The sequence below is a fragment of the Eschscholzia californica genome, unplaced genomic scaffold, assembly GCF_041429995.1.
Source record: "Eschscholzia californica isolate CP2 unplaced genomic scaffold, dmEscCali1.0.p SCAF_2, whole genome shotgun sequence".
Classification (NCBI taxonomy): Eukaryota; Viridiplantae; Streptophyta; class Magnoliopsida; order Ranunculales; family Papaveraceae; genus Eschscholzia; species Eschscholzia californica.
This window is the reverse complement of record NW_028238309.1, coordinates 49,757,619-49,770,342: the sequence shown is the minus strand read 5'-3', so window position 1 is coordinate 49,770,342 and position 12,724 is coordinate 49,757,619. Positions and strand designations below refer to the sequence as shown.

At 34.4% G+C, this 12,724-nt stretch overlaps 1 protein-coding gene across 1 annotated transcript; it reads left to right on the top strand.

Moving 5' to 3' along the window:
- The first annotated feature begins 2,906 nt into the window (after positions 1–2,906).
- On the top strand, positions 2,907–5,782 carry LOC147558701 (receptor-like protein EIX1). Its single transcript, XM_086659070.1, has 2 exons — positions 2,907–4,428; positions 4,518–5,782. Exons 1-2 carry the CDS (start codon positions 2,907–2,909, stop codon positions 5,780–5,782), a joined length of 2,787 nt encoding a protein of 928 aa, XP_086515196.1.
- Positions 5,783–12,724: the final 6,942 nt, after the last annotated feature.

The window sequence follows — 12,724 nt, the reverse complement described above, 5'->3', positions numbered from 1 at the left end:
TTCGAAGTTTTCAAAGGGAATTTGATACAGGGTATGAAACAACTTCTTCAATCAGACAAAAAAAAAAACCATTAATCTTATCAACCATCTTGCTCTTCAAGTTTGACATACAATCATCACCATTTCAAAAGTAGCTTAACCATGGATATATTTTAAAATAGCATCAGCTTTATCATCTTGATAATCTCTTAATCCAACCAAAATAATATCTCACGAAATTCATCTTTTCTCTAATATGACAAAGCAGTTTTTCTTTCATTGATCAAGCAAAACACTCATTCACTCAAAAGAATTAGACTCTAGATAAAGATGGAGACGACGAGTGTTGATTCTGAAATTCATAAGGATAACAAGTAAGCTACATAATTGGTCGATCATAGTTAATGTTTACTATTTTATTAGTAGTTCTGGTTATAATGATTCGAACAAAACAAAAGGAGTTGGAGGGAGAGGGATGAACTTGCCAGCATACTATGTACTGACTTTATTTATCTCACCACTGTTGGACGACCCATAGTTCTTCAAGGTGCATCTTGCACGTGTAGCGCCCCTTCAAACACGCTCATCTTCACTTGTGTTATCGAATCTCTACTAAGTTAATGCAAGGAAGAAAATCAAACCACAAAAAAACACAAATTACAATTAAAATAAGTTATGAGATAATTCATCAACTCAAATATTAACTTAGCTCCACACATCAACTGGTTGTGCAGAAAATTCATCAGTCGTCTTTGAAAAGTCTCATTCAAACTAAGTCAATTTGCATCGAAAACAACCGTTCACCTCTGCCATTTCTGACAAAAGAACCGTTGGCATGTATGTGCTCTTATATTGGCCCTAGCACTCAGTCCAAATTTGAAGGTAGATTGTTCAACAAATGTTGTTTTAGAAGCGAATAAACTAAGTTGCATAAGTTCAACCTCGTTATGTTCATCTTTAAGATCTGGGTTAGTTACATCTTTAACTTCATTGTAAAACTCTCATTATTTTGTTGAATTCTTTTTATGTTTTTTTTTTTACTTTCGTAATGCTATTTCTACTTTTTATTTAAATTGTTACAACGTTGTGATTATTTAGATTTTCATTTTCGAGCAAATTGTCAGTGGCTTAAGCCATGGGTTCTCATTTTCTTGAATAAAAAAACTTTAAAGCTACCTATTATACATATATACATTATTTTCTTTTCTAAATTTTAGATCGAAACTGAAACCAATTTTGTCACAATAATAATATTCATATCAGATCACGGACTATACCCTAGTATTTTTTTATAAAGATCCAATTGTAAAGTTATCTTTTATCTCGCTACGTTGGTATAGGGACACTGGTCTAGTTTATCGAGATATGAACTTATAGCGACATACGTGTTTTTAGTAACTAGACACATTTTTCTTATCTCGCCACCTGTTGGAGGACCCATGGTTGTTCACCAAGCATATTGCAATATTACACGTATAGTGCCCCTTCAAGCACGCTCTTCATCACTTGTGTTATGTACTATTTAGTCTGTACTCTCTTTTAAGATAATGCAGGGAAGAAAATCAAACCACAAAAAAAAAGATATTAGCTGGTACTGCACAAAGTTATCCGTGGTCGAAAGGACTCATTCAAACTAAGTCAATTTGCATCCAAATAATTTAATCTGTTTGGCCTGATTCATAACTTTACAATAAATATCAATAAAAGTCTTGGTGACTAGCTAGCATTGAAATTTCTATATAAAGAAGAAGACACAAATTAAAATCTTAAAACGTTTATTGTGAATAGTCTATAAGACTTTAATAAACAACTAAAAGAATAAGAATGAGAAAATAATGAGTTCAATAGAATCCATTGAAAGGATTGAATAACAAAATTTAATGGGCCAGAAAATTATACAGATTTTAAAGAGTCTCCAATCAATCGTACTCTCACAATACTTGTAGGTCCCAATCAGATAGGTGGACTACTGAAATATTTTGAAAAAATTTCTACTCATTCACTGAAAAGAATTAGAATCTAGCTAAATGTACACACACCTAGAAGTAAATTTTCAAAAATAAATAAATTTTAGAGGCAGAGGGATGAACTTGCAAGCATGTGCTATTTGATACTTAACATACTACATCACATTTTTTCATGAGAAGTTAACTCTTTAAAGCTGTTCGAAACAAAAAAAAAAAGTTGACATTTCTACATAAAGAAGACACGACAACAAAAAATCAAGGGGAAAACTACACAGGTTAAACCCGTTCGAACACGCTTGGCTTAATGGTGTACTAATATGCCTCTATTAAGATAACGCAAACGAAAGAAAACACAACTAATATCGGTTAGTCTTTATGACTAGCATTGACATTTCCACATAAAGAAGACATAAGAAATCCTATCAGACAGAAAGAAAAATCTTCTGTCATTGTCATACCTTACAATGTCATAGTTTCGGTCACAATCATACCCCGTAAGGGCCGTACAAATTACCCTATATTTCATTATTTATATCCTTAATACCCCAAGTCCAATAAATCATATATTCCCGCTCTGTTGTGAATCGAGCTTGGAATCTTTGGGATTTTGGAGTAAATGTGATATACACTGAAGTAGCAGTTGTTGACAAACCAAACCCATTGAGAGGGCCGATGAATAATAAAACTTAACAACGTAGAAAAGTCTGAAGACTTGAGAAAAGTCTCCGACTAGTTTTATTGTCCCAATCTTTGGAAGTTTCAATGGACATATACTTATTTATTATTCTCTTTGTGGCCATAACATCTTAAAATCTTACGCCCCACGACGACTTGAGTGGTTGTACAGAAAGCCGAGTCTTGAGACTGATAACCGATAGAAGGTCTTTAGATTTTGTGTATATATATACAATTCAGTTTAAAAACAAAGTTAATTTCTTGTTTTGATTTGAGTACTTAATAATGGAGTCGAGATCTATTTCTCTAATGATCTTTCTTGCTGCATTTTGCTTACTCAGACCCGATTACAACAAGTTCAGTTTTGGTTTTGTTTGTAAGGAAAGGGAGAGACAAGCTTTGTTGGCCTTCGGAGCAGATTTAAAACATCTAAATACTTCATATTATGATGAATATTATGGAAATTATTATTATTATGCGGAGAATATATTATCTACTTGGGATGGTAAAGAATGTTGCAATTGGACAGGAGTGTTTTGCAATCGGAGAACCGGAATTGTTGCTGAACTTCATCTTCAAAAATTATCACTAGGTGGTAAATTAAATTCTTCTCTGCTTGAACTAAAATATTTAAGTCATTTGAACTTGGGCTTTAATAATTTTGAGGGTAGTAAGTTACCTTCTTTCTTGGGGTCCCTCCATAATTTGAGGTATCTCAATCTACGAGGAACAAATTTTGGTGGAATTATTCCTCCAGAACTTGGAAACTTATCCGATCTTCATTTTCTTGATGTTAGTAACAGCTATGTAGATCCTTCTAACACCAACCAGCTAGATGTTGGTGATCTTCAATGGTTCTCTCATCTTTCTTCTCTCCAACATCTTGACATGAGTTATGTCGACCTCAGCAAGGTAAGTCATAAGTGGCTACATGTGATTAACATGCTCCCATCTTTAGTCGAGTTACGTCTTGCTTACTGTCATCTAGATTCATCCACATTACCAACTCTTCCACACATAAACTTTACATCTCTTTCAATTCTCGATCTTTCTGAAAACTGGATGAATTCTTCATTATTACCTGCATGGTTATATAATCTTACTAGACTTGAAGAACTTTATCTAAGTGAAAATAGATTCTATGGAACGATTTCAAAAGATATTGGTTATCTGACTTCAATCAAGAGCCTTGATTTAAGCGGTAATTATGATCTTGAAGGCGAGATACCAAATACCTTAGGAAATCTATGCCACTTGCAGGAATTATACTTGGACGCAAACAAACTTCTTGGAGATATATCAGGATTTTTGGTAAATTCATCTAGATGTATCACCAGTAGTTTGAAGTCGTTGGATTTATCAAGTAACGAACTTTCTGGCCCTTTGCCTGAGCAATTGGGGAAATTACAGAATCTCGAATACCTCTATCTCGGGTATAACTCATTTTCTGGTTCAATTCCCTCGTCGTTAGGAAGATTATCATTATTAAGGGGTTTATCCCTTGGTGGAAATAAATTGAATGGATCATTGCCGGAAGCAATAGGGCATCTCTCAAGTTTGGAAACATTAGCAGTCTCCGATAATGAATTACAGGGTATTGTAAGTGAAGCTAACTTCGCCAATCTCCGGAGATTAAAATCGTTAGAAATTAGTTCAGTTGATTTGAAGTTGAGCTCTGCTTGGGAATCTCCTTTTCAACTCCACCTTTTATCATTCAGAAATTGTCACATAGGATCTGGATTTCCCCAATGGTTAAAAACACAAAAAGATTTAACATATATTGATTTATCCAACACAAGAATTTCAGGTACAGTCCCTACTTGGTTTTGGAGCATGTCTTCTCAAATGAATCACTTGAATTACCAAAGTTATTGAAATTTAGTTCTACTTTAACAGAAGTTAACTTGACTTCCAACTATTTTAACGGCCCACTACCTAGTGTATCTAATGTTTCACTACTAGATCTTTCTCACAACTTCTTATCTGGTCCTATTTCCTCTTTCCGATGTCATCCAGAGTTTGGCAAAATGTGTAGATTACAATATCTTGATCTCTCAAACAATGCCCTGTTTCGAGAGATTCCAGAACGTTGGTTTAACTCATCCTATCTATCATTGCTAAACTTGGAAAGTAATAAGTTAACAGGAAAAATTCCAAGCTCTATTGGTTCTTTAGTTTATTTACAATCCTTGCATTTGAGTAATAATTCTTTATCTGGTGAACTACCTCAGTTATTGCGAAAATGTACCAAGTTAATAGCGATTGATCTTGGTGAAAATAAATTCAGTGGAAGCATATCGACATGGCTGGGAGCTGACTTTGCAGGGCTTATACTTCTTAGATTGCGTCTAAATAAGTTCAGTGGTGGTATTCCAGAAGCACTTTGTGACCTTACTTCACTACGAATACTGGATATCGCTCATAACAACTTATCCGGATCAATTCCAAGATGTTTCAGCAATTTAAGTGCCATGGCTTTGAAGCAAAAAGAACAGATAAACTATATTCGCATCAACATTAGGGGACATGACGAAACTTTTTCACTCGTGACAAATGGAAGACAATATGAGTACAGTAACACTCTTGGACTTGTTACAACCATGGATCTTTCTAGAAACCACTTATCCGGAGAGATTCCTCAAGATCTAACAACACTTCATGAGTTACGATTTTTGAACTTATCTGAGAATCATTTTACAGGAAAGATTCCAACCAAAATAGGAAAGATGAGCACATTGGAATCTCTTGATTTCTCAAGCAACAACCTTTCGGGTGTAATTCCTCAAAGCATTACAGATTTGAATTCTCTGAATCACTTGAACTTGTCATATAATAACTTGTCAGGGAAGATTCCTTCTAGTACCCAATTACAAAGCTTTACTGAACTGAGTTATGTTAGCAACCCTGAACTCTGTGGTATTCCACTCAACAACTGCGATGATGATGGACAAGATCAACCACTCGAATATGGTAGAGGGAAACAAGATGAGGATGATGATTGGCTTGAGATGAAGTGGTTTTATATTAGTGCTATATTGGGATTTGTAATAGGTTTTTGGGGTTTCTGTGGGGTGTTATTATGGAAGCAATCTTGGAGACATGCTTATTTTGGGTTCATTACTTCTATGACACAAAAGCTCTTTAAGTTTTGCACATGGTAGTTTGGAAATATGTATCGATATGGTAACCGGTAAGAACGATTCAAATAACAGACAAATCTTAATTAGAATGAGATTTTCGTTCTTCAGGTTGTCATAGGTTTCTTTACTCTTTCTGTAATTTCATTAGTTCGGGTTTGATGACTTGTTTGTAACCGGCTCATCGGGAACATAGCAACTGAAATGTTATAAGTTAGCATGTGTCAACATTTGAGTTTGTGGCCTCTTGAGGACCTCAATTTCCACTCAATATTACAAAGGAAATTACCCATCTAGAAAATGACTCAAAGTAATTTTTGAAGTTTTTGGAGGGTTGCATTTGAGATGTCTTTTAAATTGAATATTTCAATTGTGTCATCTAGTAAAGAGACTCCCAGTTGAGACTCGAAACATGGGACAATTAGAGTTTTTCTAGTTTCGCACTGGAAATGCTCTAAAACTTCAAATCCGTCATCCATTCACACTTGATATTCATAATTGACAAGTTCTTTTATCAACTGTATCTCTCTAGCTGATGTAAATTTTAAGAAAAAAATTACATTTTTATACAATTAATATATTAAAAACGATAGACGGGTCAACCAAACCCAATGGGGCTACATCTAACCAGAGTAAACCTACTCGGTCGAAGTCTTGACTTTGGGTTCATTTGATATCCATGTTTCTGTTTAATTTCTCTAACTTCACGGTTCTCTTGACTGTAGTATTTTCCAAGACCAAGGTTTACATGTTCTACACTTCTTTTATTTATAAACTTAGTGTTGGACTAATTAGTTTAATTGTCCTTCTCGAATACACAATTCGATAATGATTCCGCTCGACAAATTATATAATCAAGTAAGTAGAATAACAAGTAATAGTTTTATGACCGAGTCGAGTATTGGATACTCTCTCCTTAAGACGTTATTCGTCCCGCAATGGTGCTAAGCCGGGTTATATATACGAAACGTCTCCCAGGATAAAACAGTCTTACCTTCTTGAAGCGCAGCACTTCTTTCTTCAAGAAACTTCGAACCAAATAAGTAGAGAACTCTCTTAACTTCTTAGACTTCTAATGCAAACTCTAACCTCAGAAAACTAATTGATTTTTCTATATTTAAAATGAAATCTGGATTATGTATATATAGAGATGATTGTGACTATATGGAGAGACATCTATATGGAAAGACATGATCCTAGGGATGTGTCTCTTTTAATTTTAATTCAACCAAGGCAATGGTTGAACCAAGGCAATGGTTGAACCAAGGCAATGGTTCAAATTGCCAACAATCCCCCACATGAATTAAAATTTATTCTATATGAAGACTATGCAAACTGACAATGCATACAAACTAAGAGAGTTCATATGGAAGTTGTTGCATCAGGAGAGGTGGCTTTTGGCTTTGAACCTTCCTTAGTGTATGACTACCGGACTTACTAATTGATTAGTGAACATGATGTCTTGAACTACTCAATTTTCGCAGTAAGTCGATACAATAGCCAACACACAACTTCTTCCGTACATATTTGATTCTTTGGTTGTGTCCTTTTCGGCCCTGGACAACTCCTGGATTCATGAGTGCTTTAGAGAATTCCGCCTTAAGACATTCTCATAGAACCGGCATCAGTTCTACACTCACATAGGTGATGTCCTATGAAGAGTACCCTGACGTACCCCACTTGTTTACACAAGAATATAGGCATCATTAAAAGCATCGCTTATCCTATCACATGACAGGCAACACTAATACTTAGGAATGGGTAAGAAAATGACTCTTTCAGTGTTACTGGCGAGTATTTCACATTTATGTTGTCCCTTTTGAACCTAGATCTTGGGATCTCCAGTCAACTAGGTTGGGTTTCTATTGCGATCTACTCATTTACTTTAGGCTTTAAGCCCATTCCCCTTGATAGTTTGTACATTTGCTCTTTCGATAACCCCTTTGTAAACGGATCCGCTAGGTTATCCTTTGATTTTATATAATCAATTGTTATAATTCCACTTGAGAGCAAATGTTTAACGGTATTGTGTCTTCAACGTATGTGTCGAGATTTTCCGTTATACATTTTATTATGTGCCTTGCCAATTGCCGATTTACTATCGCAATGTATTTTAATAGCAGACACCGGTTTTGGCCAAATTGAAATATCCTCTAGAAAATTACGAAGCCATTCAGCTTCTTCTCCAGCTTTGTCTAAAGCAATAAACTCTGACTCCATGGTTGATCTTGCTATGCAAGTTTGTTTTGAGGACTTCCATGAAACTGATGCACCACCTATAGTAAAAACATAACCACTTGTGGATTTGGAATCGTTTGTATCTGAAATCCAATTTGCATCAGTATACCCTTCAAGAACTGCAAGGTATTTGGTAAAATGTAACCCATACTCCTTAGTATATCTTAAATATCTAAGAACTCTTATCAGAGCACTCCAATGACTTGTATTTGGATTGCTCGTAAACCGACTCAATTTACTTACTGAGTATGCAATATCAGGTCGTGTCCAATTCATTAGATACATCAAACTACCAATTATCCGAGAATATTCTAATTGGTTATTACTATGACCCGTATTCTTAGTTAGATGTAGACTAAGGTCTACTGGAGTTTTTACAACTTGATTATCATTTTTGTTGAATTTCTCTAAAATTTTCTCAATATAATGTGATTGAGATAAAATTATTCCATTAGAAGTTCGACATATCTTGATTCCAAGAATTAAGTCTGTTTGACCTAAATCTTTCATATCAAATACTTTTGATAGCATTTTCTTCGTAGATTTGATCATATCTAAATTGTTACCCATTATTAACATGTCGTCTACATACAAACATAGAATTATAACTCCGTTGGTAGTAGATTTAGTGTAGACACATTTATCACACTCGTTAATTCTAAAACCATTTGACAGCATGGCTTTGTCGAATTTTTCGTCCCACTGTTTTGGTGCTTGTTTTAGCCCATACAATGACCTTACTAATTTACAAACTTTCTTTTCTTGACCAGATACTATAAACCCTTCTGGTTGTTTAATATAAATTTCTTCTTCTAATTCGCCATTCAAGAAAGCTGTTTTAACATCCATTTGATGTATCTCTAAATTATATAGGGCTGCTATAGCAATTAGCACCCGAATTGATGTTATTCTCGTAACTGGAGAATATGTATCAAAATAGTCTAATCCTTCTTTTTGTTTAAATCCTTTTGCGACAAGTCTTGCTTTGTACTTGTCTATAGAACCATCTGTTTTTAATTTTCTCTTGAAAATCCATTTATAACCCAATGGTTTACACCCCGGTGGAAGATCTACTAACTCCCATGTATGGTTCTGAAGGATAGACTCAATTTCGTTATTTACGACCTCTTTCCAAAATTGAGATTCAAGAGAAGACATTGCTTCTTTGTATGTTTGCGGTTCTTGTTCCAACAAATATGTGAGGAAATCAGGACCGTATGTTTTGGCAATTTTTTGTCTCTTGCCTCTTCGGAGTTCCTCTTTATTTTCTCCTGCTTGTGGTTCTTGAACCACATTCTCTTTATCATTTTGGTTTGTATTTTCATTGTTACTAAAATTCTCAAATTTCCTCTTTTGAGAACTTTTCTCATCGTCTAATTTACATGGAAATATGTCCTCAAAAAATGTAGCATTTCTTGATTCGATTACCGTATTAACATGTAAGTCTTGAATTTCAGATTTATGTATGAGAAATCTGTATGCACTACTATTATGTGCATATCCTATGAAAATACAATCGATAGTTTTTGGTCCAATTTTGACCTTCTTTGGTGTAGGAATCGCCACTTTTGCTAAACACCCCCACACTTTGAGCTATTTATAAGAAGGCTTTTTTCCTTTCCATAACTCATAAGGAGTTTTATCCTTTTTCTTATGAGGCAATTTGTTCAAAATATAGTTTGCTGAAAGCAAAGCTTCCCCCCACAAATTTTGGGGTAATCCTGAACTTATAAGTAATGCGTTCATCATTTCTTTTAAAGTTCGATTTTTTTCTTTCAGCGACTCCATTTTGCTGAGGCGAAGAAGGAGTCGTTGTTTGATGGATAATACCATTTTCAGCACAAATATCAGCAAATGGCGATTCATATTCACCACCTCTATCACTTCGTAAAGTTTTGATCTTTTTATCGAGTTGATTCTCAACTTCACTCTTATATATTTTAAATTTTTCTACGGCTTCATCTTTACTTCTTAATAAGTAAACATGACAATATCTGGTACTATCATCTATAAACGTGATGAAGTATTTTTTCCCACCTCTTGTCTGAACCGTTTTTAAGTCACATATATCACTATGTATTAGTTCTAACGGTTCTGTGTCTCTTTCAACTGAACGGAAAGACGGCTTAGTCATTTTTGATTCGACACAAACTTCACATTTATGATTGGGATTTAAGTTGAATTTAGGTATAAGGTCCATGTTAATTAATCTTCTTAAAGAATCGTAATTAACATGTCCTAACCTCTCATGCCACTTAATACAAGAATCAATAATATAAGCAGAATTATTAATTTTATTGATCTTAGGAATAACAGTCATTACATTCATCTTGAATAGACCTTCACTTAAATACCCCTTTCCCACGTACATCCCATTCTTAGTAAGAATAAAATTATCAGATTCAAATACAATCTTAAAGCCATTCTTACTTAATAATGAACCAGAAACTAAGTTCTGTCGGATGTCGGGTACATGAAGCACATTTTTCAGAGTTACTTCCTTGCGAGATGTGAATTTCAGAATGACTGTCCCGTTCCCTTCAATCTTTGAAGTTGCTGAATTTCCCATTAGTAAAGGTTCAGCATTTTCCACCTTTTTATAAGATGAGAATACTCCTTTATCTGAACAAATATGACGAGTAGCACCAGTGTCTACCCACCATTCTCTTGGATTATTTACCAAGTTTGCTTCAGAAATAACGACACATAAATCGATCACCTTAATATCATCAGACAAGTTATCACTCACTTTGTCTTTTGTCTTTTTCTTCTTGAAAATTTTCTTCCAAGTTTTGGAGCGACAATTTTTGACATGATGTCCTTTCTTGTTACTAGTATAACAAGTTCCTTTGAACTTCTTAGAGTTCTCTTGATATTTTTCTTTTCCTCCAGTAACCTTTTCAGGTTTTTCTCTGTGAGAAACATGAGTTGGAGGGACATGAACATTGTTTCCAGTATTACTTGCATTGTCTGTTGAATACAAAATTCACAGACGAATAAGAATATGGTAATAAACCGTATACTTTTCTTGGTTGTATACCTTCTTGATGATAACCAAATAATTCCAAATATGAAATTACAACGTAAATGAATTACTTACAAACATAACAGAAACTCAGATCAATCTATTATCTACAACAAATAATGTTTATTTCATACCATAGAATAGATAATGAATACGATTAAAGAAGATGATGCTTCACTTTTATTCTTTCTCTTCTAATATGTAATACAAATCAGGAAATACTAACAACAAGTTCTCAAATTGGTGTATGCAAGAATAAGACTACTCTATGTTTATAAAGATTGATTACATCAGGCCCGTGCAAGGCCCAGTGCGGGCAGGGCGCCCGCACTGGGCCCCTCAATTAATAAGGGCCCACAAATCTATTTTAATAGCACAAGGCCAATGAACTGTTCAAATTATGGTGGGCCCTGGGGTAAAATCTGTTTTTATTTCTTTAAATTTACCCATTAATTAAGGAATTTTCATCTCTATGTCCATGTGGGAACCGAGTATAACGGTCCCACTTTCTATGTCTATCACACCATCTATTCTCTTATTTCTCTCTTTACTTTAAAATTTCATTTCTTTCCAAAAACGGTTGAATCTCCTCAACTCCTTTATAGCATCCTGAGCAGGATGTTTCTAAATCTCTACATCAATTGCTAAAAAGAATTCTTTTAAGAATAGTTGGAACTTATAGTACTATATAAAACAGTTTTTCTTCAATATTGAGGTTCATTGGTCTTCTCCAATCTACACACCTATGTCGACACTACAAAAAGGAAAACAAAACACAACATTACTCAAGTTTACATCTAACGTTTTTCTTTGAAATTTTGAACATAAATAAAACATGTGAAACACATACATAGTACAGTAAAGTTGTTTTGGGTGAAATCCCCTAACATACACAAAAGCGACAGAATGAGCTGATGATGGTTGAACTTCACGTGAAAATTTTTCATATTTTACGTTTGAACATATAAAGGGGACCCCAACTAAAATTTGGCACTGGGCCCCCCAATTCTCAGGCACGGCCCTGGATTACATACATACATATTAATGAGAATCAAAGATAAAGAACAGAAACAGTGATTTGGATGTAGGCAAATATCGTCCTTTGTCAAGGGAAATTGATGTTACTGTTTTATGTGTTTGACGCCCTTTGATATTTAGTTATTCTGTTGAATACTACCCTTGTTAGGTTCTAAAAGTATTGTCTGTGAATATGCAAAGTGACTCCTTTTGAGTTGAATATAATTAACAGACCCAAATACAACAATACTAATTAATACCCACATGCAAAGTAATGAATATTAACTCCCTCAGTTATAACAGTGTCTTTCCTATTCAATATACAACAATACTATTCTTCCAATAGCCAATAGGGGTTTTTGATTTAGTGAAGACAGTGACTAAACTTATATGTATACTTTAATTTAAACTAATAATAGATTGAGAAATGCCACGGTCTACCTATAATTCATGGAATTGAGTCACTATCAGGGATTCCTAATAACGAGACAGAGAGGGTATAGTAAATTGCTTTCCTCTCTGTTTTCAACGATTATTAGAAGGCCGAAAAACTATTCGATGAGCGAAATCCGATACACGAAATAACGTCTTAAGATTGTTGGACTAATTAGTTTAATTGTCCTTCTCGAATACACAATTCGATAATGATTCCGCTCGACAAATTATATAATCAAGTAAGTAGAATA

Bases quoted from the DNA above. Each gene is read 5' to 3' on its own strand.
- LOC147558701 (XM_086659070.1), top strand. From the start codon at position 2,907: ATGGAGTCGAGATCTATTTCTCTAATGATCTTTCTTGCTGCATTTTGC. The intron at 4,429-4,517 runs GTACAGTCCCTA...CTACTTTAACAG, and splicing joins ATCCAACACAAGAATTTCAG to AAGTTAACTTGACTTCCAAC.